Source organism: Balaenoptera ricei, chromosome 6, assembly GCF_028023285.1.
Source record: "Balaenoptera ricei isolate mBalRic1 chromosome 6, mBalRic1.hap2, whole genome shotgun sequence".
Lineage (NCBI taxonomy): Eukaryota > Metazoa > Chordata > Mammalia > Artiodactyla > Balaenopteridae > Balaenoptera > Balaenoptera ricei.
This window is the reverse complement of record NC_082644.1, coordinates 41,623,799-41,649,443: the sequence shown is the minus strand read 5'-3', so window position 1 is coordinate 41,649,443 and position 25,645 is coordinate 41,623,799. Positions and strand designations below refer to the sequence as shown.

At 50.2% G+C, this 25,645-nt stretch overlaps 3 protein-coding genes across 10 annotated transcripts in view; 1 reads left to right on the top strand and 2 right to left on the bottom strand.

The window, feature by feature from the left end:
• The window catches only part of KIF24 (kinesin family member 24), a 61,102-nt gene extending 61,014 nt beyond the window's left edge, over positions 1-88 (bottom strand). Inside the window, exon 1 of the mRNA XM_059924573.1 lies at positions 74-88. The gene's annotated coding sequence lies outside the window, so the exon portion shown is untranslated. The remainder of the gene's footprint in view (positions 1-73) is intronic.
• On the top strand, positions 48-11,155 carry NUDT2 (nudix hydrolase 2). 3 transcript variants are annotated; one of them, XM_059924586.1, is made up of 4 exons: positions 48-205; positions 8,061-8,163; positions 8,367-8,508; positions 10,567-11,155. In XM_059924586.1, the coding sequence occupies exons 3-4, from the start codon at positions 8,382-8,384 to the stop codon at positions 10,881-10,883; spliced, it is 444 nt and encodes a 147-aa protein (XP_059780569.1). In that variant the 5' UTR covers positions 48-205; positions 8,061-8,163; positions 8,367-8,381; the 3' UTR covers positions 10,884-11,155. The 3 variants fall into 3 exon arrangements, with proteins under 3 accessions (XP_059780569.1, XP_059780567.1, XP_059780568.1); XM_059924585.1 differs by lacking the exon at positions 48-205 and adding an exon at positions 4,976-5,126; XM_059924584.1 differs by lacking the exon at positions 8,061-8,163.
• Positions 205-24,804, bottom strand: MYORG (myogenesis regulating glycosidase (putative)). 6 transcript variants are annotated; one of them, XR_009503635.1, is made up of 6 exons: positions 24,684-24,804; positions 19,418-21,522; positions 15,428-15,560; positions 7,248-7,344; positions 4,791-5,061; positions 205-392 (listed from the first exon to the last, which is right to left on the bottom strand). XR_009503635.1 is itself a non-coding variant. In XM_059924580.1 (3 exons), exons 2-3 carry the CDS (start codon positions 21,453-21,455, stop codon positions 15,505-15,507), a joined length of 2,094 nt encoding a protein of 697 aa, XP_059780563.1. In that variant the 5' UTR covers positions 21,456-21,522; positions 24,684-24,804; the 3' UTR covers positions 14,163-15,504. The 6 variants fall into 6 exon arrangements, 2 of the variants coding, with proteins under 2 accessions (XP_059780563.1, XP_059780562.1); XR_009503634.1 differs by lacking the exon at positions 205-392 and having other exon boundaries at positions 4,343-5,061; XR_009503636.1 differs by lacking the exons at positions 205-392; positions 4,791-5,061 and having other exon boundaries at positions 7,181-7,344.
• Between the last annotated feature and the right edge of the window lie 841 nt (positions 24,805-25,645).

Below are 25,645 nucleotides of genomic sequence, written 5' to 3'. Positions count from 1 at the left end.
CGTCTTTCGATCTTTCAACCAATTACTCCGCTCAAGTGAAGATCTCGCGATGTTCTAAGTGAGAGAACCTCACCTTTGAGGCGGGTCCAGAATCCTTCTGCCCGGAGCTGTTGGTCGCCCAAAGCGAAATCGAGCTCTCCGGATTGGTCGACGTACCCCCGGTCTCCGTTCAAGGCCCGCCTCCTGCCTCATTCCACTTCGGAAGGTGAGTAACCTTAGGGAGGGTCCATTGGCTTTAGTTCTCCGCGGCGGAAGTGAGGCTCGGAGCTATGGAAGTCTGCAGCTGACTAACGTCCCGTCGCTGTGGGGTCAGAGGTGGTCGTTCCCTCCTCCAAGCTGGCAGTGGGGCGTGGTTAGGCCAGGTCCCAGACGCTCGCAGGACCTCAGTTTTCCTGTATGCGTAGGGAGAAGGGATCAGTGGCCCCACGAGCCTTGCTTGCCCTCGTGCAAGTGGTGATCGGGTGGGTTGTCGGAAGCCCAGAGTTCCGGGTGTAGGGCCCAGCGACCCGAGGGCCATTCCTTCCCCTCCTTGGGCCTCAGTTTTAACATTGTTGTTACCTTTTAAACCCTGCCTACTTTCCAAAAGAGGTTTTATATTTTCTAATTGCTTCATTTATTGAATGGATAATATCGTGGCAATTATAGCAGAAATAAAGAAAGTCACACGGGAGTCCCACTACCTAAAAAAAAACTTCCTTTTTCCTTGTTGTGGCTTAGTTTGGACCTTATGTATTTATTATATCTCCTAAGGGGAAAATATATGAATGACAAATTAAAATAAATTGAATGCAATCAAATAGGCAAATGTAGCTAATGTAGAGTCGAGGTTGAGAGCAGTGATGTTGGGAGACAGGCAGATCTGCTTTTGAGTCACTACCCAGACACATGTCTGAGCTGTAATTTCCTTTTTCCTCTTCTGAAAACTGGCAGTAGTGCCTCGTGGGGTTGTTGTGAAGATTAAGTGAAATAACAAAGGTAAAGCACTTGGCACAATGCCTGACAAGTAGTAACTCTTCCAAAAATGATAGCTATTATCTTCATAATAGAAACAAGCAAATATACTAGCCAATGGAGCCAGCAGATGTACTGTAACTGAGTACCCAATTTAGTTCAAAACTTGTCAGTTAAATAACTAATAATTCAGGAAGCAATACATTCTTCAAAAGAGTGGAATTTCTTCCTAGTAGCTATATCAAGAGGAATTTATCTTGTGGGGCCATCAGGGATATACATGGTGTGATCACCGGTAGTTTTGCAGAAAATGTGAAAAGCCATTTCTTGATTCAACTGTCAATAAAAGCTAAGAGCATACCCTTAAAACATAACATAGAGAAGCTTTCTGATAATCTTGTATGATACAGGGGTAAGCGTGACTCGTATATTCAGTACGTCTATGTCAGACCCTACATATACATTATTTTAAACTCTACAGCAACCGTGAATAGTAGGTTTTTGTTTCCTTGTTTGTAAGATGAGGAAAATGAGGCCTAGAAAAGTTAAGTATTTTGCTCAAAGTAAGACACTGTTAAATTAGGGAGCTAAGTCGCACTGCGAAGCCAGCCATGCTTTTCTGTGTTGTGCCGTGCTGTTTCTGACTGAAAGAGGATGAAAATACTTGGAATACCAGATGTACAAGCAGCTTTACCCAAATGGAGGGAGGTGGGCTGCAGAGATATCTACAGTGGAAGCAAAATCTTTAACAGGAAATTTCAGCCTTGGGAAATGAAGAGATGGGATGAGGTGATCACTGAACTCTAGACGCATGTGTCCATTTACTTTGTGGGTAGTCTATAGCCCTTCAAATTCAACTTGTCCCAAACAGGAATCATTTGCGTACATTCTACTCCTACTTCTACCTAGTCACTCAAACCAAATACCTCTCCCTTTCCCTCTCCCTTGGACGATGAAACATCAAATAGTGTTGATTTTCTCTTTGAGACCTCTCAAATTCATCCCTTCCTCTCCTTTCTCACTGCCTCTGCCTTAATTTGACTCTGTATCATTTGTCATCTGGACTGTTGGCAACAGGCTTGTAACTGGTTGGCCTCCTTGCCTTCTGATTCTTTCTCCACTTTCCCTGCTGTCAGAATGTCTCTGTAAAATGTCAACCTAACCATACTACAGCCATGTCCAAAACCAGTCCAAGGCTCCTCATTGCCTATGGGATAGAAACTAAGTTTTATCAATGGAATGTCATCTTGTGCTTGAGGGTCTTTGCTCACACTCCTCCCTTGGCCTGGAGTGTCCCTTGCCACCTTTATTCTGCTTGGTAAACTCCTAGTCATCCCTCAAAATCCTTATGGCGTACCCCTTGACCTAAAGATATCACCCCTTCTTTGCTACATTTACATCTTACACATACCCTTGTGATGCAAAAAACACATTTGGTAACTTGTCTGTTTAAACATCTTCCACTTTCACTAGTATTCAGCTTCCTATCTACTCTTCAATCCTGTTACACTGCCTGTCGAATGGGACACACTCAACAGACATTAGATGAGCGAATGAATCCTTTCAGGCTCTAGTATTAGAATTCCCCGTGTTTGCTTTCCAGAATTGTACAGCAGGTGGCACTAATAGGCCATTTAACAGATCTCCTTCACTAGAAATGATTTTTGTCCCAACCTTGTCTGACTTGGCGTCATCCTAGAAGCCAATATTCATGTCATTACAGGTGAAATCTCCTGTTTCCTCCCTCAGCCAAATGGCAAAGATAGCAAGGTGACTCAGCAGCTTGGTCTCTGTGAGAAAAGAGAGTGGCAGATGTCCAGGGAAAGGTGCAGTTGAGGGAACATTTTTATTCAATTTATGGTAGTTGGGAGCTTTTTTCTTTCTTTCTTTTTAGTTTTATCTTTTTGCTGTTGTTACAAGAGAGAGCTTTATTCAAAGATGGGAGCCTCATTTCTGTCCACTCCTTTGAAAGGGAAGAAGGGACTTGGAGAATTGGAGAAAAGACCACTGTGATGTGGGAAGTGAGGGAAACATGAGCAGTCACAAAGTTGCTTGTGGGCAGGCAGAGTTGGCCTTCCTCCTCGAAGTGGAGTGGCCTGGGCAAATTTCCAGGACACCAGTGCCCTAAGTTAGGAATTTGTGTGCTTGCCCCAGGCTAGCATCCAGTGTGTCCCCAGTACTTGGTGCTTGGGAACCCTCAGGCTACTCGGTATGGTTTTGAACGTGTGGTTATAGGTTCCTGCTTCCCAGAAAAAAAGCAGAAGAGGCATAGAAACCTTTATCAGAGACACAAAGTTTAGGGGCCTCAGACTACACTTTACCCCTCCAGGACTGTCTTTGGGCACCAAGACCTTCATCTATACCACCCTCCAACTAAAACCTCTTCTGTGGAAAAGAGTCCAGTTAAACATATTTAAAATCCTCCATATGAATATAGATCAAAGTGTGGGAATTTTAGAACTGGAAATGATTTTATAAATCATTTTTGTGTCCTCTCTCAGGGCCACTTGTGCCCTAAGCCCTGCTCTTTCACGGTAAGCAAAGCAGTATAAAGGGAAAAAAATACAGATTTTGGAGTTAGACTTACTTGAATTCAAATCTCAGCATTCACAGACCAGCTATGCCTTTGGGCAAGTATTTTAAACTTTCTGAATCTCAGTTTCCTCATCGTAAACTGGAGATAATAATGCTTATTGTGAAGAGTTGTCTTGAGCATTAGAAAAGATATACGTAAAGAACCTTGCACAGGATAGATGCTTAATTGATAACATGGTGGGGTGAAATACTGTTTCTGCTAGAGGGATTTTACACTAGGAGGAACAAGTCGGGGGGTAGGATTTGGAGAGCTCTTTCTGTATGTAAAGGTACATTTATGAGGGCTTTGGGGGTTGAACTATGCTTGCAGTAGCACTCTGATTAATTTGATGAAAATATTGGAACACAGCACATCAGTATAGCCATTATCTGTGAATTATGTTTTGGCACCTAAGTCCTGAACCTCCTAGGCTGTGAGGGAATTGTATCTATAGAGAAAGCCAAGAGTACTTTTCGTTAGCTTCTGGAACCTTCTGATGACATTGAGGGTTTTTTTGTTCGGGTTTTTTTAACCACCTAAGGCACTTTGCCACTTTTCTGAAGTGTGAATTGCCTGCTGTCAGCCTGGAGTTCTCACCTCCGCAATCCTGGCTGCAGGCATCTTTGCATATTAGACGCTGTGTTCTTTAACCCCCTGAGGTTTGAATCCACTCAGAGTTTGTGCGTGCCAGAACGTGTGTGTGTGTGTGTGTGTGTGTGTGTGTGTGCGCGCGCTTATGAGGGAGAGAGAGAGAAATCTGGCTACTTTCAAACCCCAGGACAGTTTCAGCTCCGTGGTCTCCAGAAAAACAGAAAACCTCCAACAATAGCTCCATTGACTTTTATGTAAATGGCACTCCTCAGGAAAACACTGGGCTATTTCCCAAAGTCCCAGAACGTACCCTGAACATTTGTTTGAGTGGGAGGTGGGGAGACAGTTCTGTTGAGTCAATGAACATCTGTTGAGAGCTGCTGTGCTGGGTCCCAGGAGACAGCTCATAGTCTGGCTCTTACCTGCCAGAGGTACAGACAGAGATTTACCATACTAGGCATGCGTGCTTGTGGTGGCTTTGTACTGTGTCCACTTAGCTGAGCTGGAACCGAGTTTCACAGGATTCCCTTCCTGTATGGTTCCAATTGGGGTTGACCTCAAGAAAATTTTGTGCAATATTTGGAAAACTGAAGTGAAGTAGCGGCCAGTACACTGTGAAGGATACCGGGCATGATGGCAGTGCCTACCTTTTGACACTGATCTGCTGGCTCACCTTGGTGGTGCAGGACAGCACCCGGGCCTGCAGCTCCCCAACGCCTGCTGAATCTCCTCCTTCAGCTGCTCTGACAGTCCTAGGCTAGATGTACGTTCAGCTCTGTGGCAAAGGTCCCTTGCTTCTCCTGCAACTCACCCGAGTCAGTGAGCTTGGAGACAGTGAACAGAAGTCGATTTGTTCTCACAGGTTCCAGTTCTTTCTCTCCTCCACTTCACAGCCAGCTTTCCTTCCCAACTGCTGGCCTCACCGACTTACAGAGACTTCAGACCTAACACCAGATGCAGAAGTGACAGAGTTGTGTGGATTTCTCCATCAACTTCCTAATTGGACAAGGTCTAATCCCTATACTAAATTCTTACTTTACCGTTGCTCATAGTGTTCTGTTTCTCTTATCAAACCCTACAGTAGAAGATTATTCAAGCCATGTTAAAGGCCCAGAAGATGGAGTGATTAGAAGCCAGAAGCTTCACAGAAGAGGTGACATCTGAGTTGTTGCTGAAAGGATGAGGAGGTGGTTAAATGGATGGGGAAGGAAGAAATTCTAGAGGACGGCTGGCTCAAGCCAAGCAATTGAAGGGCAAATAGGAGTTCTGCCTTTCTGGCCTCTCTGTGGGTGCAGAGCATAGAGAGAAAGTGAGCATCTATCTGATCCTAGCTCTTCTTGTTCCATCAAGATGAACCGTTGGTCAGCCTGCTTCTTAGATGTGGTCACCACTGAATACTGGTATCTACTGAGATACATTTTTGCTGGGTGCGCCCCTGTCAGTGACCTAAGCCTCCTCCCCACAGGAAAATATTGGCCTGTTCCCGTCTCCCCAGTAGTTCCACATGGCCACCCCAGGCCTGTCTTTCTTGGCCCCCCATGCAGCATCTTTGTTTCCTCATGCTGTATTGGCGATGGCAGTGGTGTGGAGGGAGGGCACTGTGCCCACTAGTCTGGGATCCCTAAGCTTATTGAGGGGTTCCAACATCCATTCCATGGGACTCCACTCGAAGCAGGGGCCAGGTGCCCTACGCCTATAACTTGCTAATACTTTCTGAGCATCTTGATAGGAAAGCATGGGATCAGGTACCTGTTTCTGCCTAAACCTGGAACCAGTCATTTGAAATCTTGCTTCACCAGTTCTTTGGTGACAGGGTTCCTTCTGGCTTCCAGAATAAGGAACGTTCTCAGCATAAATAGGGAGGCCAGGGAAACAGAACACCATATTTAGTAAAAGCCTGATACCAGTTTACATATGAATTTTAAACTCAAAAAGAACCATACTTTACATACTGTTATGAGCCATTCTTTTTCCACTGAAAATCTTTTTACAAGCAGCACGTTTGACTCTACCTCATTTTTTTAAAGGCCTCATAATCTTCCATCATATAGATGAAATACTGTACTTATTTAACCATTCCCATATTGATATTTGTTTCTGCCCTTTTTTTCTTTTTGTGTGTGTGTGTACATCTTAAACATGTATTTCTATATGTCAGTATGCCTAGAATTGGAATTCCTGGGTCTAAGGGAATGTGCATTTTATGTTTTGATAATTATTACCAAATTGTCCTCCTAAGGGGATATGCTAATTTAATCTCCCACCAACAGTAAATGAGAGCACAGACCATTTCAAAAACCCATTCTGAGATTATTTCCAATCCTTAAAAACTCTCATTACAGGTGTAGAAAGGTTTGGAAAGGTCACAGTGTTGGGTGTGCTTGGTTTTTTGGGTAAGGAACCACTGTTCTCTAGAGTAACATTACCATCTGTTGGTAGTCCTGAGAATTGCCCTGGAACAGGTTGTGATTTGGGTCTGATTTTTAGGCCTTTGACAAATGCAAGCTCATCTTGATTGAGCACCAACAAGGGGGCCATGGAGACCATCAGCATCTACTCCAGCCACCCTTTCAGCATCAGCTCTGCCACCTGTGAGCACCAGCTCCTTCTTTGGCCCTGGAATCTTGGAGATGAGACCCTCCGACTCGGGCCTCTCCCTACCTGGGCCACTCTCTCAGGCCTCCGCTGCATTTGAGACACCTGGTTTTCTTTCAGTTCTGCTGTCTCACCTCGGAACCTTTGCCCATGCTGTTCCCTCTACCTGGAACAAATCTCTCCTCTTTCCCTTTGACAGCTTACCTTCTACTCATCCTTTACTTCTCTGCTCAAACATCCCTTCTTCCAGGAAGCATTCCTTGATCCCTCAGTCAGGGTTAAGTTACCAATCACACATTTCCCCTTTGAAGCACATACCTTATTGGCAATTATTTTTAAATTTGCTTAACTATTTGATTAAAGCCTGCCTCTTCCACTAGAATATAAACTATATTCTATATTCTTGTGAGGGCAAAGGCCAAGCACAGTACTTGGTACATAGTAGGTACTCAATAAATATTTGTCGAGTGAACAAATGGTACAAGTTTTTCTTTTGCAGGGCTTCACATAAAGGATCTTCCATATTTTTTGTTACCTTGATTACATGTCCTCCTTCAGATGATGAATTTTTTTTTCATTTCTGCAGATATTCCTACTCCCTTCCTGTCTTTTGTTGTTGTTGACATTTTTTTCTGAAATGGAAAAAAGGCTAAATGGAAAAGACTAAAAAAGTCTGTCTTCACTGTATTTCTGATTATAAAAATAATAAATGTTCTCTGTAAATTTCCAAATAATACAGATATATATGGAGCAGAAAATGAAAGTCTCCCCATAATCTCATCCCCCCCCAGAAAACAGTATTAATGATGTGTATCCTTCAGACATTTGTCTGTGCATAATGAAATCTACTGAGATTACATTCCAAGCACTGTTCTAAAGCACTTTACAAAAGTTAAGTCATGTAATCCTCATAGCAGCTCTTTACAGTAGAGCTATTACTATCCTGTCTTACAGCTATGGAAACAGGCTTAGGAGCTAATCACACAGTGAATACATGGCAGAGTCAGAACTTGAACCCAGGCTCCAGGTTCACACTCTTGACTACTCTGCTAGTTCACCTCTGATGGGGTAGGAAAGAGACTTTCTACCATGTGTTCCCCTTTATATTTTGAGTTTTGAACCATGTGAATGTATAACATTCCAAAACGGATAAAAGATTGAAAAAAAATCAATAATAAATTTTTAGTACACTAAGCTACCCTTTCTAAGTGACCCTTCTGAGCCATCAGAAACCACATTGTTGGGGTCTCTTTGCTCCAGAGACTCAGGTTGGAGGCTGAGGGAAATAGGATTGTGAATTTGATGATAATATTGTACTGCATCTCTCCCATTCCCCGCATCTCTCCAGTTTCAGTGGGGTTGCTTCTGAGGATCTCCAGTCTCTACATACACACGCCAGCCCTGTTTTAGCTGGGAGACCTGGAGGAGTTGGGATAGAGCTACAGTAACAGGTAGGGACCAAGGTCCTGCAGTTACACACAAAGGCCTGTCTCTGACTCCTGGTTTTCCCCCATTGGTTCTCAGCATGCTGCCTTTGTCTGTAGGTGATGAGGTCACTGTTAGCTGGTCTGTGCTACTCTGCAGCACCAGAGTGCTGCCCCCAGTATGGATCTTCCTGTTTTGTGTAACTAACTTCGAACATCTTTTTTGTTAGACCTTCAGATAGACCATGGCCCTGAGAGCATGTGGCTTGATCATCTTCCGAAGATGTCTCATTCCCAAGATGGACAACACTGCAATTGAGTTTCTACTGCTGCAGGCATCAGATGGCATTCATCACTGGACTCCTCCCAAAGGTGCGAGGCCAGGGGGGCGGGCTTTGGGGAAATGCCAAGCACTGTTCAGAAATCCACCCTGCCAGGCACCCTGCAAGGCTTGCTTCCCAGTCATTGTGTAGCAGGAGGGGGTGGGGTGGGCAGGAGCTCTTGATCCTTTCTACATACAAAGTCTCCATGCCAGGCCAGAGAAGAACTGGAAATAGAACTCTGTGGCTGAATTCCAGAGCAGAAGCAAGACCTGGTTTTCTTTCCTTCTTTTTTCCTCTTCTCCGCGCCATGCAGCACGTGGGATCTTAGTTCCCGACCAGGGATTGAACCCGTGCCCCCTGCAGTGAAAGCACGGTGTCTTAACCACTGGACCGCCAGGGAGGTCATAACACCTGGTTTTCTTGCATCAGTCACCAGAGCCTCTGTGGTGAACGGCTGGGTAGGGGAAGAGGCACCGGGCTGGGAATTGGGGACCTTGGGGTCAAGTTATTACTGGGCTACAGGTCAGGAGCCCATAGTGAACAGCCCCCAGACAGAAGGGAGCAAGTGGGGTCAGGGAGGGGTGAACAAGACTCCAGGGTTGGAGGAAAACAAGGAAGTGGGAATAGGAAATAAAATTTGCACATTCAAGTTTCACTGAGGAGAAACTAGGTGGAAAAAAAAGAGACAGAAGTGTCACCGATACTATGAATAGGAATATTCACACTTGCCTCCTGATCACCTCAGTCACACTGCACGGTCTCTCTCGCTGAAAGATTTCAAAGGACCTCTCTGAATTTTTCCCTGCTTGGGCCTGGGGCAGAAGTTACCCTGTTAACGCTGCTGTGAGAATGCTGAATAGATGCTGCTGGGCAGGGTGTGCCCAGAGACTCCCACACAGTTCTGAGGGAAGGTCGGGCATCCTGGATCAGCGTCACCTGTCTCACCACCAGCGTCCCTCCCACCTTCCTCCCCTGGTGCGTTACCTACCTGTCTTTGTGTCCGTGGCTGTATGAGGTGCTATACAGAGAAAATTCCCTAGCAGCCATGAACGAAAATGGGCTTTTAAGTCCAAGCTCCTGGCTGCTTTCTGTGGGAGCTGTGCAGCAGCAGCTGACTCAGGGCACTGCTCTGAGGACCCCTGGGAAGGAGGAGGCTAGGATGTAGCCCTGTCTTTGAACTAAGAAGAGAACAGCTAAGAATTCCTGCTCTCTATGAGCTCCTGAACCAGGAGGCCCCCAGCAACTTGCTGGAGCCATGTGTTGACCGAGGCTGCCAGACCCCTCCCAGGCCTTCTTGGCTGCCCCTGGGCAAGCTGAGAATTTGCAGGGAGGGCTCGAGGCAAAGCTGAGGGCTGCTCCTAGTCTGCAGAGCTTCAAGTTCTCTTACAACAGTTTCTTGGCAGTTGTCTGTTTGCGTTTGGGCCTTGCCAACAAATTTTCTTAGAACTGGCTCTCAGCTTGTCCTTAGTCTAAGTTCCCATCAGGACTTTCCCTATGAAACTGGAATCTGGCCTTGCTCAGTTAGAAAGATGAAAACAATTTGGAAGAGCCTTGATAGCTACTTGGAAACAGCTGCCGGTGCCTCAGTGCAGGGTTTGGAGACAGACTGTTGGCCCTGGGACTTCAGGGACCAACTGCAGACAGTGTTAAGTCTTCACTGTGCATTGTAGGTGACGTGCTCCCTCTTCAGCCAGCTCCCACCTGGCAAGAAAGGACTGCCCCTCCTTGGGAAAATCACGTTAAGGTGTCCCAGGGAAGGGTCTCCCTGAGAATATGGGATGAAGAGAACTCCAAAGAAAAATAAAGCAGAGGTCTGAGGGAGGCTGTCTCTCTCACCATCGAAGAGCAGTATTCTAGACCAGACTTGCCAAATATATGGTTTGTTTCACTCTCTGCAGAGAAGATGGGGTGGGGAGGAGGGATTGCCCAGACACCACAGAGCCAGACACTGCCTGCCCTGTACCCCATTCCTAGGCATGTTAGGATATTGCCAAAGCTTAGCAACACCTAGAAGAGTCGCCAGAGACCCCAGCTTTAAATCATCTGACCTGGAAAATCCAGCTTTGTTGAAGATTATATCCACCTTCTCTTCTTTTCTCCTAACCAGGCCATGTGGAACCAGGAGAAAGTGACTTGGAAACAGCCCTTCGGGAGGCTCAGGAGGAAGCAGGCATAGAAGCAGGCCAGCTGACCATCATTGAGGGATTCAGAAGGGAGCTCAATTATGTGGCCAGGGAGAAGCCTAAAACCGTCATCTACTGGCTGGCAGAGGTAAAGGACTACGACGTGGAGGTCCGCCTCTCCCACGAGCACCAGGCCTATCGCTGGCTGGGGCTGCGTGAGGCCTGCCAGTTGGCTCAGTTCAAGGAGATGAAGGCGGTGCTCCAGGAAGGACACCAATTTCTCTGCTCCACAGTGGTCTGAACTCACCAGATCAGGGTCTTTTGCCTCCGTAGGATCCTTGAGGGCTTCTGAGGTGAACTACCTTTGCTTCCAGGGAAGCCTGTGCCGGTCTTTGGCTCATTATAGCAGATTGCAGACAGGCTGGTAAAATCAGCTGAGGACCCTCAGAGAAGAGCAAGCAAAAATCTCAGCTGGGTGGAAAGGAAGGGAAAGGAGTTTAAAAAAAAAAAAAAAAAAAGGCCAAGCCCAGTGAGTGCATCCTTATACTTTATGAATAAACCTCAAGCAGCTTATCTCTCCTTCTAACCTGCTGTATTTATTTCATGGGCTCTTGCCTTGGGTGGGGAGAAAAGCTAGAGTGAATCAGAGCTCTGACCTTAGCTGGAGGGAATCCTGTGTCCAAGCACTGTACCCCAGAGAAGCTGAGGGACGGAGTCGGAATCAGAGAGACCCAGCACTGCCGGGTGGCTCTCCTGCCTCTGGACCTCCAAGCACCCTCACCCCACCCCACCGGTGTGCCTGAGACATAGTGACTTGTAGTGGACAGGATATACAAGCAAGTGGGACTGGAGCGCAGGAATGGAGTCTGCTACACAATCGGCCCACCATATCCGCGGATATCGAGGGCCGACGGTGGGACTCAAACCCTCGGAATTTGGTATCCTCAGTGGGTCCTCAAACCAATCCTCCGCGGATAACGAAGGACGACTGTACTCGCTAATGTATCTTTCCCTGGCACCAGGCACATATGTTATAGGTGCTCAGTAAATATTTCCTAAGATAATTCGAGACCCAAGGAACATTGGAACAAATCCCCAGTCACAACAGGGAAAGGAAGGACAGGCAACCCTGGGCCACCAGGTCAGTGACACATACGCTCCAACCTCCCAGCCCAGTCCTGACTCCCAGGGTCAGCGTGGTTGTCAGCATGACTGAGGCCACTGGCAAGGGGCAGGCCTGAGCCTGGGGGGCTCAGCTGGACCACCCAGCAGCCCTGTCACTACCCCGTGCATTCCTCGCCCGCAGCTGCCTTCCCCGCCTTTAGCAAGCCCTCGTCATTGGCATTTCTCTCTTCCCACCTGCTCCCTTTTTCCACAATTCAACTGTAAGATCCAGAGCCGCAAGAGCTGCGTCTCAGCCCTCTTTCCCCTAAGCTACTAGGGCTCAAGGAATGCAGGGTAGGTGTTAGATCCTACAGCCCTTCCAGGAGCTGTTAGCAGCTGGATTCATGTGGGTTTCATTAGAGGGTTGTTGCCCAATGAAGTACAGAAAATTGGATGGGAAGGGGCATTGGCAAAGGTCAACCTGGATTACCAGGGTCAAGAACAGCCACCCCCAGAGGAAGGAGAGAGAAGTCACCCAGGTCTTCGATCAGGCCTCCAGATGTTTTCAGTCACTGGTTCTCCATGCAGACAGGGCCAAAGTACTAGCGAACAGGATTTTGGAGCCCTGCCAGGGACCTGAATGGTTTCGTTCCTCACCCCTCTGAGCGGCACTCCCGGAAGGAGGCCTGCTACAGGAAGTTTTTGGAGCTTAGTGCTCTCCTTCCAGGCCAGCAGGGACCACATCCCACTGATTTAATAAGTGCCTGCTGGGCAGTGGTGCCAAACCACAGACTAACAAGGGCTGGCTGGCCCTGTGCGCTCAGCATGGGAGTCTGTGGAATCTCAAAATGTTAAGACCTCATACATCAGAGTTGGAAGGGACCTGGAAAATGACCTGATTCTGCTGCTCACTTTTTTAGCTGAGGATATTGAGGCTTAAGAAGGTAGATGACCTTGGCAGTTGCCTATATGTGAGGTCCTTTGAGGATGAGGTGCCAGAGGGAAGACTCTGCCTTAGAATATCTTGTACAGCTTTGGAGTCATTCTTCTGGGACTTACTTACAAAGTTTTCCATTAAAACACAGGTACTTTGGAGAAGGTGGGGCGGCGGGGGGGAAGCCCATAAACTGTGTTCAGGTGTTCACTTTGTAGGATGAATTGACAGAAAGGTGGGACTGGGGCATGTTATGGGCGGTGGATGAGGGAGGGAGAGAGTGGAACCGAGATTGGGATGTAGTAGGTGAGTAGGCTTTGTTGTCATCACCACTTTGCTTTCGGCCACCTGGGCTTATTCAAGGGCTATAGGGCTGAGACTGCAATTTCCCCTTCAATCTGAGGGCCTCCAAGCTCCAGAGCATCTCCTCCTGGAAGCTTCCCCTGATAACCACTCACCCTATAAACACCAGCCTGTCCCCACCTACACCCAAAAAGGCTTCTCTTGGAATTCCACATGTTTTCCCCACTACCACCTGCACCACCCCATCTAATGAACTAATCCCCACAAGGGTGGTATTAAGTTGCCCCCTTCTGGGGGCATTTTTTTTTTTTTTTTTTTTGGTTGCATTGGGTCTTCGTTGCTGTGCGCGGGCTTTCTCTAGTTGCGGTGAGCGGGGGTCACTCTTCGTTGCGGTGCGCGGGCTTCTCATTGCGGTGGCTTCTCTTGTTGCGGAGCACGGGCTCTAGGCACGTGGGCTTCAGTAGCTGTGGCACGTGGGCTCAGCAGTTGTGGCTCGCGGGCTCTAGAGCGCAGGCTCAGTAGTTGTGGCACACGGGCTTTGTTGCTCCGTGGCATGTGGGATCTTCCCGGACCAGGGCTCGAACCCATGTCCCCTGCATTGGCAGGTGGATTCTTAACTACTGCGCCACCAGGGAAGCTCCTGGGGGCATTTGATAGAGGCTCTGGAAAACCAAAATGCCCTCTTGACACCCAAAAGCAATACCTTACACCCCCGCAGTAAGCAGTTGTTTGCTGAATTGAAGACCCAAAGGAATGAAAGTATAAGGGTGGTTTTAATGCTAGAATTTAAATGGAAATGCTCGTGCTGGTGTGGGACCCCAGATGGGACCCCACGTTTGAGGAGCAGAGGCTGACTTCTCCATCAGTCCAGCCTGTAGCCCAACCCGTCCCTTACCTTCTAGAGGAGGGCCGTTCCAGCCCTGCCACTGCCCCCTGGAGGTTGTGCTACAGGTTTCCAGTGAGGCTTGCTCTCAGCCTTCTTCCTAACCCTCCCCCTTCACTTCCTTTCCCCTCCTACCCCACCTCCAGCTCCCCATTGTGTACCAGGAAATGCTCAGCAGGACCCCCTGAGGAGGGGAAAGGGGGCTATGGAGGGAAAAAACAGCACTAGGATACTGAGTATAGAGGCACAGCCTCTTCCTGTTCTTCAGACTGGGAACCCCCAGGGACAGAGCCTCTTCCTCTTCAGTTTTTTCCCCACTCCCCTGACCACCCCCCCCCCATTCAGACTTAGGGCTTGTCTCATAAGGCCAAGAATTCTCCCCTCCCCTAATGGGTGAGGGGCGTCAAAAGGTACCAATTTTCAGTTATAAAATGAATAAGTCATGGGGGTGTAATGTACAGCATGGTGACTATAGTTAATAAACTGTAGTGCATATTTCAAAGGTAGGAGAGTAGATCTTGAATGGTCTCATTACAAGAAAAAAATTTGTTTTGTGACTGTGTATGGTGACGGCTGTTAACTGGACTTACTGTGGTGATCATTTAGCAATATATACAAATATCAAATCATTTATGTTGTATACCTGAAACTAATATAATGTTATGTCACTGACCCCTCAATTAAAAAAAAAATTCAGTCTCTCTTTTCCCCTATAGTCCATTAAAATGGTAAAGTACATTGAAAAAAACTTCTCTCCTCCCCTCAAGCTGCTGGAAAGATTCTTGGGCATGATAAAGTAAATGGCCAGCCTGAAGATAAAAGCCATGTTGCTCCTTGGGAGCTGGGGTGTGTACCAGAGAGGGGAGGGTGTCAGCAGGAGTCCCACTGAGTCGGACAATGGCAGGAAAGGAAATCACCCAGTTGCCCCTGCGGTTTTCTTCAAGGCTGGGTCTGGGCAGGCCTCCCCTTGCAGGGATGGGCTGTGCAGCTGTTCCCAGAAGAGAAGGTAGTACTTCTTCAAATGCTTTTCAAAATGTGCTCATAAGTATGTGTGTGTGAGCCAAACAGAAGCAGAAGTGGATTTAGATCTCCCCTATTCGATATTTGTATATATTGCTAAATGATCACCACAGTAAGTCCAGTTAACAGCCATCACCATATACAGTTATAAAAAATTTATTTTCTTGTAATGAGACCATTCAAGATCCACTCTCCTACCTTTGAAATATGCACTACAGTATTGTTAACTATAGCCACAATGCTGTACATTACACCCCCCTGACATTCATTTTATAACTGAAAATTTGTACCCTTTGACCCCCCTCACCCATTAGGGGAGAGAAGGATTTAGACCTTAGAGGTCTTGAACATCAGAGCTTGAATTTTTTCCTAAATGACTTGATTGAATTTCAGAAAGATTTCCTTGGCTCCTATGTGGGTTGAATTGAAGGGTTCAAGAGTAGAAAGATTTAGGAGTCCACTGCAATGGTCCAGGCTAGAATTGATAAGATCCGACATGGGGTAGTGGCCAGGGGATGAGAGGTCAACATTGGCCTTGGACTTGAGGAGGAGTGAAGGGACCAGAAATCTTGGTGAGGGGAACCAACAAAAGAAGACTTACTTGCTCTGTAGCCAACCAGGGTGAGGGATACTTTGCCCATATCTGGGGGAACAAGAGCAAAGATCCTCCCAGAAAATTCACATCTTGGTCTTAGAGAGAGGGCTTGGCCAGGGTTTAGCTGATTCACAGAGTGCTAAAAGGGAAACAGAGGCAGACTCTTAGGGTACGCATGGTCACAGAATGGGGGTGTTAGGCCCCAGTCCCAGATTTCCTGCAGTGGCTACTCAGTCCCTCCCCATTACCTCTGGAGAAGGAAGCTCCCTGTTCCTGCATACCAGCCTCCTCACCCCCACCCCCAGCCCAGGGGTACAGAAAAGACCAATGGGGAACTCTGGCCATGACAAAGCTACTGGAAGCTCCATGGAGGATGGGCAGCCCTCCCTCCTCACCCAGATCTACAGAGAGAGAGAGAGAAATTTGGAATGTACAAGAGGTGCTGGCAGAGACGGGGTGTTGGACAAGGCTCTAAAAGGGAAGAGTTTCTGGCGTCCTAGCAAACAGGGGTAGAGGTAGCTTCTAGCCCACTTCCCTCCCCTTCCCCATCCCAAGACCAGCTCTTCCTCATGGTTCCTACCATTCCAGCCACTGCTGCCCAACTTCTTGAACCTCTCCTTTTTGTCGTCAGTAGGGGAAAGGGAAACACTTGCTGGCCTAGAATCAGGCCCATTGGGTGGCAGCTTCAGAGACACACATTTCAGTGGCTCCCCAGCCTTGGATATGTATAGGCCGGGGCTGGCCCAGGCTGTTGAAAGATGGGTGAAAACTGGGCAGGAGATTCTAGGCTTCTAGATACAGACCACCAGGTTCCAGTCCAGTCTTGGGTACTAATCTTCTGTGTGACTCAGGCCAGTGCCCTCCTCTCTCACTGTTTTAGCTTGTTCATCTGTGCTTTTGTGATTAACAAGGTCAATGGCAGAGGCCAGATTAGAAACCAGATTGCAAGCCAAGGGCTAGTTTGCTGGGATTTGGCCAGTCAAGGGCACTCTTCCCTTTGGCCCTGTCCCAGCACACAGTGAGTGTTCAGTGGGCATGGTGTGTCCCCTCCCCCATCTAAGCTGCCTGCCCTCAATGCCCTTCTAAAATTCTTAACGTTTTGACTTCACTTCAGATCTTTTTTTTTTTTAATTGGCCACACTGCATGGCATGTGGGATCTTAGTTCCCCAGCGGCCAGGGATCGAACCCGGGCCCCCTGCAGTGGAAGTGTGGAGTCCTAACCACTGGACCTCCAGGGAATTCCATCAATGCCCTTCTAAAGGGTACTCCTCCTCCATGCCAGATGACTTAGGCCTTCCAGATTACTTTACCCAACCTCAACCCCCATGCCATCTCAGACAGCACACACTACTTGGTCCTGGGGTATAGAACTTTATGCAACTATGGAAATGTTCTGTAATCTGCACTGTCCAATATGTGAGCCACTAGTCACACATGGCTTTTGAATACTTGAAATGTGGCTAGTGTGCCTGAAGAGCTGGATTCTTAATGTTTAATTTTAATTAATTTTAAAATTAAATTTAAGAAGCGTCATGTGGCTAGAGGCTACCCGATAGGGTACAGTATCAGTTTTAGGCAGAGTTTTTCTTTGTTCCTTGTTTCGAATTGAGAGTTGATAGGAGTTACCATTTATTTAACACTCTTTGCCAAATTTTGCATAAGTACTTTACAGACACATCTCAGTGAATCCTAGAAATTCTATTTTAAAGATGAAGAAGCCAAGGCTCGAGAGGTTAGGTCAACTGGCTTCAGACTGCATAGCAAGTGGAGGGCCATTCAAGTGTGAGTCATGCCCTCCAGCCATTTAGGGAAGTTTCCAGGACCCAGCCTGGGTGCCCTCCTTCTACAGTCACTCCACACACAGCCCATGGCTGTGCACCAGGGCCCAGGGAGGCTCATCACTGAATACTGATTAGTAAATGCTCTTGACAAAAAGGAGAGGGAAGCTAATTCCATTTACTCCCCATCTCCTGGCGACTCCTGGCTCCTGACATTCCACTTCAGATGTCTCTTCTCTTGCCTCTCTCCTGGATCACAGTGTCCCTCGGGTCACAAACTCAGAGTTCAACTGGGTGCTATGTGCAGAGGTTTGGGAAGAGGGTGTCACATGCAGGCCCAGAGGAAGCCAGTTGGGCTGGGAGCTGGGGCCTGGAAAAATCTATGTTATTTTTAAACAAGAAAAAAAAAACCCATTATATTAGCTTTTATTGAGCACCTACTTGTGCTAGGCACCTTATATAAATCTGTGCTTATAATTCCCTTAACAACCTGGGAGGTAGCATTATTATCACCATTTTACATATGAGGAAACTGAGGCTCAGTGAGGTTAAGCAGCTTACGTAAGGCCACACAGCTTGCAGATGAGTGGTAGAATCATGGGTGAGTGCTCCTAAACTTTCATTAGCATAGCAATCTTCACACTGAGAAAATAGAGGGGGTGGAGGAGTGGGCAAAGAGATGCATTCTCTAGGGGGTGAGGGACTGATTCTGCTGTCCAAGCCATTAAGGGAAGCTGAGCCCTGCCCTGTTTCCCACCTCCCCCATCTGGCAAGCCACTCCTTCCCCAGACTCAGCTGCAAAGTCAGGAGAAACTCACTCTGGCTGAGGTTGCTTTTCTTAGAAAGGGAAAGTGGCTAAAATGAAAGACCTTACCCTGTATGTATATTTGTAGGTGTCGATGTGCGCGGTAGTTTTTGTGCTAAAGCACACCACTACCAGAATAAGAACATCGCTCCCTCCCCTTTTTTTTTTCTATTTCTGGCTGCACCCCCCACTTGTGGGGTTCCCAGACTAGGGATCGAACCTGTGCCCCCTGCAATGGAAGCACAGAGTCCTAACCACTGGACTGCCAGGGCAGTCCCTAACATCACTCCCTTTTAAGCCACACCTCACGTGTGCCGGGAGTGAGGCAGCTGAGGAATCTGGAAAGGACTGTTTATTTCCTACTAGAGTCCCAGAGACATCACCTAGGAAGGGACCAAGTCAACAATCAAAACCTCAGATTTGCTCCCTGGCCTCTCCTTCCAGGCTTATGCAGCCTCGGAGGTACTGCACCAGGGACATATGGTGCCTCTCTCCCTCTCTCCCTCTCTCTCTCTCTCACACACACACACACACACGTTCTTGAGTTAAGGCATCAGGTCTGGCCTGCATGGCCTTGCAAGTCTTTGCCCATCAGGCGGTGGCCCTGGCCAGGGCTGAACCATGTGTGTACACAGATGCATAAGTGCGGTATCAGGAGCTCTTCACAAATGAGGGACAATGATGATGGCTCTGTGCTGAGCCTAGGCCACCTGTCCTTTGGGAGGGGACCTCCTGCCTCCTTGTCAGTTGGCCAAGTACCTCTGTCTCTTCTCGCCAGCTGGGGTGGGGCCAGGTCAGCCACAGGTCAGGCCAGTGCTGGGGACTCAGGAACTGGCTTCCAACACCGAAAATGTGCCCTTTCTAAGTGTGGCTGGGGGCTATTTTGGGACCTTAAAGAGGAACAAGTCACCACCTCAAAAGGACAAAGATGGCCACTCAGGCCAGGATGGAGGGTGAGGTTTCTCTCTGTGCTTTTAAAACCCAACCGTGTTTAACAGGAAGACAGCTGACCTTTTTCCTCTGTGCTCTCTTGCCCCCGGCCCAGGGAAGAGGTTTCTGTAGACTGGAGTGAGTATGGAGAGAAAGAGAGCTGTTAGGATTGTGCACTGGAGTGGGAGGTTGCTTCAGCATCTTCTCCCCTGGCCCTACAGGAGTTGGCTCCAGCACATTTACTTCAGTACCCACTTAGTGGGTGGTACAGAGGTGGGGACTTCCTGGGGATACACGGTGTGGCTGTGATGCAGGGTTAGAGGCCTACATGAAGACTGGGGTTAGGGCTGTGTGGTTTCTGGGTCCCGGGCTGGGTCAGGATGCCCAGATGAAGTAGGCGACCTCGTCCAGGTCAACGGGGTAATCCGTGAGCAGCACTGGTGTCTTGTCGAAAAGCTCACCCTTATAGCTGCGCCACTTGCCTGCGGGCAGGTAGACGTCCCGCTCCTGCTTGCCTGGCTCCAGTACCGGCGCCACAAGCAGCGTGTCTCCGATGAGGAACTGTGAGTCGATGCGGTGCGCCGTCTCGTCGCCGGGCGCGATCCACCAGAGGGGGCGCACGATGGGGTCTCCCGTGTCAGTGACCTCACCAGCCAGCTCCAGCAACAGCGGCGCCACGAGTGAGGCCCTCAGTGCAGTGAACTTGTGCGCGATGGCCACCACTTCGGCGTCGTACCGCCAGGGTGGAACGGAGAACTGCATAGCTGGCATGAAGGCGGCCACTTCCAGCCAGCGCACGTAGAGCTCGCGCTCGGGCACATCGCCGCCGCTCACTGTGCGCTCAGACACCGCGTTGCCACCCACCATATCGGGTAAGATGAACGGGTAGCCCAGCATGCTGACAGTGAGCACGGCGGGGATGAGCGAGCGCAGCCCCAGATCGTAGCCCCACACGGAGTCGCGGTCCACCAGGCGGAAGAAGCACGAGATGTTCTGTGACTGGTAGCCCACACGGACCTCGGCCAGTGAGAAGAAGGGCAGCGCCATCTCTGTGTAGCGCCGGCTCCATATGTTGGGGTCGGACAGTGGCCTGTAGGTGCTGAAGTCCCGCGGCAAATAGCTGACCTCTCCAGCGTCGAACTTGAAGGAGGCCACGGCGTAGCGCGAACGCAGTCGCCGCAGATGCCCCTGAAACCAGTCGCGGGCCTCCGGGCGCGTGAAGTCGAGCACGGCGCCGATGCCATTCCACCAGCGCACGAGAGCAGGCAGCCGGCCCGTGGGTTCACGCACAAACAGCTCGCGCTCCACGCCTTCACCAAAGCACGATGAGTTGTAGTTGACAAACGGGTGCACCCAGAGCGTGACGCGAAAGCCAGCGTCGCGCAGGCGGCGGAACATGTCGCTGGCGTTGGGAAACTTGGTCTCGTCGAAGTCGAAGTCGCCATAGGCAGGCGTGTACATGTCGTCGATTTCTAGATGGCTGCTGTTGAAGCGGTGCTGGCGGATCTGCTGAGCGAAACGCTGCACCTTGTCCTGGTCCACCGAACGCCCGTACAGCACCCACGTGGACCAGATGGGGTCCCGGAAGGCCTCAGGCGCTGGCACCCTCGATGGCTTGTTGAAATAGCGCCGCACCATATATTTGTGTATGGAAGTGACATCGGAGCCGACACACACGCGGTAGCTGAGCTCGGGCGCAGCAGCGCGGCCGGCGGGCGGCTTGTAGGGCGTGTCGTGGTAGCGGGCCTGCAGCCGCAGACAGCGCTCCGTGCTGTTCCAGCCCAGGTGGAAGGGCACTGAGTCGTTGACCTTGATGGCAGCTGCACGCGACGACAGCCAGTAGCGCTCGAGGATGCCTCCAAATGCGGCGTCGGAGGAGTAGACGTCGCTGGTGACGAAGGGCTGAGGCTCCTGCTGGCCGTCCAGACGGATGGGCCAGTGCTGGGTCTTCATCTCCGCGCCGCCGTACCAGTGCGCCCCCGCGTCGCCCAGGAACATGGCGTGCTCCACCGCGCGCCCCGGCGCCGCCTCCTCCCAGCGCACGCGGTAGCACATGACCGTGTCCTTGGGCCGCACAGTCTGGATGAAGAAGTGCAGCGGGCGCCCATCCGCTGTGCGAGAGCAGCCAAGCCGGGCGCCGTCGCGGCTGCAGGAATCGAGGTCCAACGCGCCCGAGCGGAAGGCCAGGCGGAAGACCTGCTCGCCCTTCTGGTTGCGAATGGAGAAGCCGCCGCGGTTGAGGTCCAGCAGCTCGGTGCGCAGGCGTTCCGCCTTGCGTAGAGAAGCGCTGTAGTAGCACCAGGCCACCACCGCGGCCAGCACCAGCAGCAGCCCCAGCACTGCGGAGCCCAGCAGCGGCTTCAGCTCTTTGGACGGCTTGGGCTTGGTAGGCGAGAAGTTGTCAGGCAAGAAGGTGTACATGGTTGCAGCTGCGACGGCCTCGGGGCTCTTACGACCTGTGTGGCTCCCAGCACGGCGGCGGGGGTAGGCCTGGCTCTTTTCCTGAGGATTCTGCGGCATCAGCCCCCAGTTAAGGAAGGAGCAGGCAGTGGGGCCACCCGACAAAGCCCATCTGAACTTGGCCTGCCTGAGTCAGGAAGGGGAAGAGAGAGGTGGAACTGAGCTTTCTCATTCCATAGTATTTACATTTGCTGCTGCAAGAAAGAAGTGTATATTTTGGGAAAGTGTATACTGGGACATAAGGGCTTTACTCTTACCAGGACGTTCTGTCTGCATCTTACCTACCCTTTCTCATGGGCCCCACTGCTTGCCAAAATTAGTCAGGACTCTGCAGGGGAGGGGCAGATGATATTCATCACCATTTTCCTGGTGGAGGAACAAACCCTGACAGGGTCAGGGAGCTGTCCAGGATCACAGAATTAATCAGGCCTCCCTGGATCACACATGGGGGCAGTTCAGGCTGAAGAGAAGGGGAGGAATCTGGAGATGGCCTGGTTTCCCAGAGATGTGGCCATGGTGGGAGAGGGGGGATAAGCAAGCCAGCTCCTTAAGACCTTTAACACAGCAGGAGGCTGGCTTTCCTATGCCAGGAGCGGGAGAGGAGAGATGAAGGGGAACAGTTCAGGCATGGAATTTAATCTTGAGTCAGAAGCCATATTAAATCTGGAGATTAGAGAAGATACTCAAAGCCAGACTCAGTCCAAGGGCCTGGTTTGGAGCGGGGGCAAGGTTGGGTTTGGACTTTAGGACTGGGGTCAGGAGCCTAGCATGGGGGCTTGGTGGCTTCTCACATCTCCCTCTCTTTGCTCTCAAACTCCACTCAGCTCTCAGCCATCAGGATCACCAAGTCCATTTCCCTGCCCACCTTCCTGCTCTGCTCCCAGCACCACATCTGCGGGCCAGCTACCTTCTGGCTTTGTCTCTAGCACTCACCCACTGTCCTGTTTGCCCCTACCCTAGTTAGAGCACTGTCATTTCTCCCCTGTATCATTGCAACACTTCCCCGATAGGCCTCCCTGCTTTCAACTTGTTTTCCTCCAATGCCTTCTGCTCACAGCAACTATAGTGATCTTTCTGAAACACTTATCAGATTACATCTCTCCTTAGTTTAGGGAGCTGCTCATGACCCCCATGATGAAGTTCAGCAGTGTAAGCTTTGCAAATTGAAGTTCAAGGCATACATGGTCTCACCTGTCCTTCTGATTCCATTTGCAGCCAAGCCTATCCTATGACTACCAAGCTCATTCCTTTCCTAACCTCAATCCTCAGGCCACCTGCTTTAGGAAATTTCACCCACCCATCTTGGGCCAACTTCCCTCCCCCACCTACCAGCTCTCTGGCCATCAGACACCCCCTACTACACAATCCACTCTTATATACTGTATACTAAAGATTCAGATATGACTACAGAGAAACACAGACTTGGGAGGAGGTGTGTGTCCAAACCTGCTGTTCAAGGCTACTGACCTTTCCTGTCTCAGCCCTCAGGGCAGAGTCCAGCAAAGAAATAGCACCAGCCACGTGCATACACAGACATACACTGCCAGCCTGCCGGCTGCCCACCTGTTCCAGCTGGAGGGAAGGAGAGAGGGAGACTGGCAAACAGTAATTAGACTCCTCCCAGATGCCAGTGTCTGTTTCCAAGTCCCCAGCAATTTCCAAGGAGATACCAGAATTGCTCAGCGTTCTCACTTCCCCCACCTCTCCCATGAAGAGATTATCAAGAATGCCAGATGCCAGGTGCAGATTGGAATTTTTATCCCAGATGTCAACATACAGCTCCCCATAATGCCCCACCTCCACCCCAGTGAGGTTCTATCTCAGGGCCTTATTCTCTGAGCTCCCTCCACCAACTCCCTAAACTGGTCAGTTCCAGCTGATCTAGAACAGCCTCTTATTCTCTTCCTCTCATCCCATACAAGTTAGCGTTCAAAATTCCCCCAACCTACTATGGACTTCCCTTCCTGTAGGTATAGGCTGGAAAAACCTTCCTGGAAAATGCAGGCATAGCCTTTAGCTGATTCCCTTAAGCTAAGCAGGACCCAAAGAAGGCCTTAGGTGGCCCAGGCCAGACCTGCTGTACATTTATATTCAATTCATTCAAGACAACCAAGGCCCCATTCTGGGCACTAAGGGAATAGGGAGAAAGGGTTCGTATCTGAGTAGGACAGAGATTGCTCATCCTCAAAACTTTCATATTAAGTCAGCCTATCTCATGACCCCTGGAGGCATGGCCAGCTCACCAAGGTGACCTCAAAAGCCTTTTCAAACACTTAGGTCTTGAGAATTTTTACTTTCTAGGGTTCTGAGGTTCTTTGATGAAGGACAAAAACCCAGAGGCCCTCTGCTGGTCTCCCTAATGCCACCATGGCATCCAACCCTAACAATAATGCGGAATAGTAGGCACAGCTGCAGTGCCCATTTTATAGATGAGGAAACAGTGGCCCAAACAGAAAAAGGAACTTGTTTGAAGTCACTCAGGTAGCAGGGTTGCCTGAATCCAAAATCCCAGCTTAACCCTGACAGGGAGCTAATGGTCTGACTGGCTAACTGAATGCAGGAGAGAAAAGGAGCTTTGTGGCCAAGAGGGTGGGACAGGCTTCCATCAGGGGGGTGTGGGCATGGTGAAGCCTGTATTCCCAAGGGCTGGTGCTGCTACTTGCCCCAGGAAGGCTTCTTGGGGATGGGAAGTGGCAATTTTAATGGCATCTGGTACAGGGGCTGTGGGGGAGGAACTGTGGTTCTGGTGTTAACGGTGCCGCTAGAGACCCCTGTAAACTGCTGCCTCCGCCATCTGGCCAACCACAGGCTAATGCTGGCAGGTAGGGTTTGCCCTAGCCAAGCCTCTCCCCACTTGACAGTCAACCTCAGTCTTGGCTTCCAGCCCCTAGCAATGTCTAAGGGGGAGGGTCGGGCCTAGCCGAACTGAAGGGAGGCCATTCCACGTTGGGTCCTTTGTCCAACACAATTCCCAGGGGTAGGGTGGGGGGTGGAAATGTCAAAGGCAACTCGATCCGGGCCCTCTCCCCGTCCTGCCCAGCGAGCGGATCCGGGGATATAGAGTGACTGAGCCTACAGCCTGGAATACTTTACACCCACTCCCAGCGCTGCAGCTATATGTCCGAAAGGACAGACTGAGGTCAAGAGGGCGGTCGCCCGCTGGGAACCGCGGCAGAAGAAGGGGCCCAGGTGTCCAGCCTCGCCCCACCTACTCATCTGTAGGAGCGAAAGTTCGGGAAATATTTTCCCTCAGCAACCCCCCAAGGTCTTCCCGCTGGGCGCACTCACGGAAGTAACCCCAGAAGTGGGGGTGAAGGGAGGCTCCCGCAGATCCCCTCCAAGTTAGCAGAAGTTGAGCTGCCACGGTGCGGCGCGGGGCGCTGCCTAGCTGGGGACAGCTGAGGCTGTCCTGGAGCCCCGCCCCCTGGCTGCTCGGCCACGCCCCAGTCATTCGGTCTCGTCTTGAGTCTCAGAGTCCAGCTCCGCCCCTGGCGCCCGACAATCCTCCCACATTGTCACGCGCACTTGAGGTCACGCCCCTTAGCCCCCACCTTCCTCTTCTGTTCTGTGCCCAGCTCCTGGCACAGGCCCGCCGCCAGCCCGGTGCCTCCCGGTTCCGCCCCCCGCCTGCAGGCCCGCCCCCTCTGGACCATTGCTTACCCGCACGCGGGCGGGGCTCTGCCCCAGGTCTGCTGGGAACTGTAGTTCTGGAGGGAGGTGCAGCTGTCGAATGTTAGGGTTCTCGCACCTGCAGGCTAAATTTGGGGTGTGTATGAGAAGGAGAGAGCCGCAGGGTAAAGGGACAGAGCTGGCCCTTGGGATTCCTTTTCCTACAGATTTGGGCAGGTTAAGGCCGTCTCGGTATAACGCTCTCATTAGCTCTTTTCCCATACGGAAAAAGGGTAGCGGAATTCTGGGAGGATCTCAGCGGCTCAGTGCAGGTCGGATCCAATCAAGGACCCCACGGAGTGGAGCCTAGTTCCATCAGCCGAGAGGCCCAAGCTGTCAGCTCCCACCGGACCAGACCAGCAGTGCCTGAGATCAGGGACTGAGAAGACCGGATTCTGCTCTGTATTTTGCAAAGTCTTCCCCCACCCACTCCCCTTGGTGGCAGCCCTTAGAAGTGCCCCTGCTGCGAGGAGGTGGGCGTGCCCCGCTATACAACTGCACCCAGGAGGAATGGGGTGCAAAAATACTGAAGATACTAGAGACTCCAGAACACCCCACCGCTTGCTCCCTGAGGGACAGAG

Coding starts and splice junctions, on each gene's coding strand:
- NUDT2 (XM_059924584.1), top strand. CDS start 8,382: ATGGCCCTGAGAGCATGTGGCTTGATCATCTTCCGAAGATGTCTCATT. Junction 8,509..10,566: donor TCACTGGACTCCTCCCAAAG/GTGCGAGGCCAG, acceptor TCTCCTAACCAG/GCCATGTGGAACCAGGAGAA.
- MYORG (XM_059924579.1), bottom strand. CDS start 21,455: ATGCCGCAGAATCCTCAGGAAAAGAGCCAGGCCTACCCCCGCCGCCGT.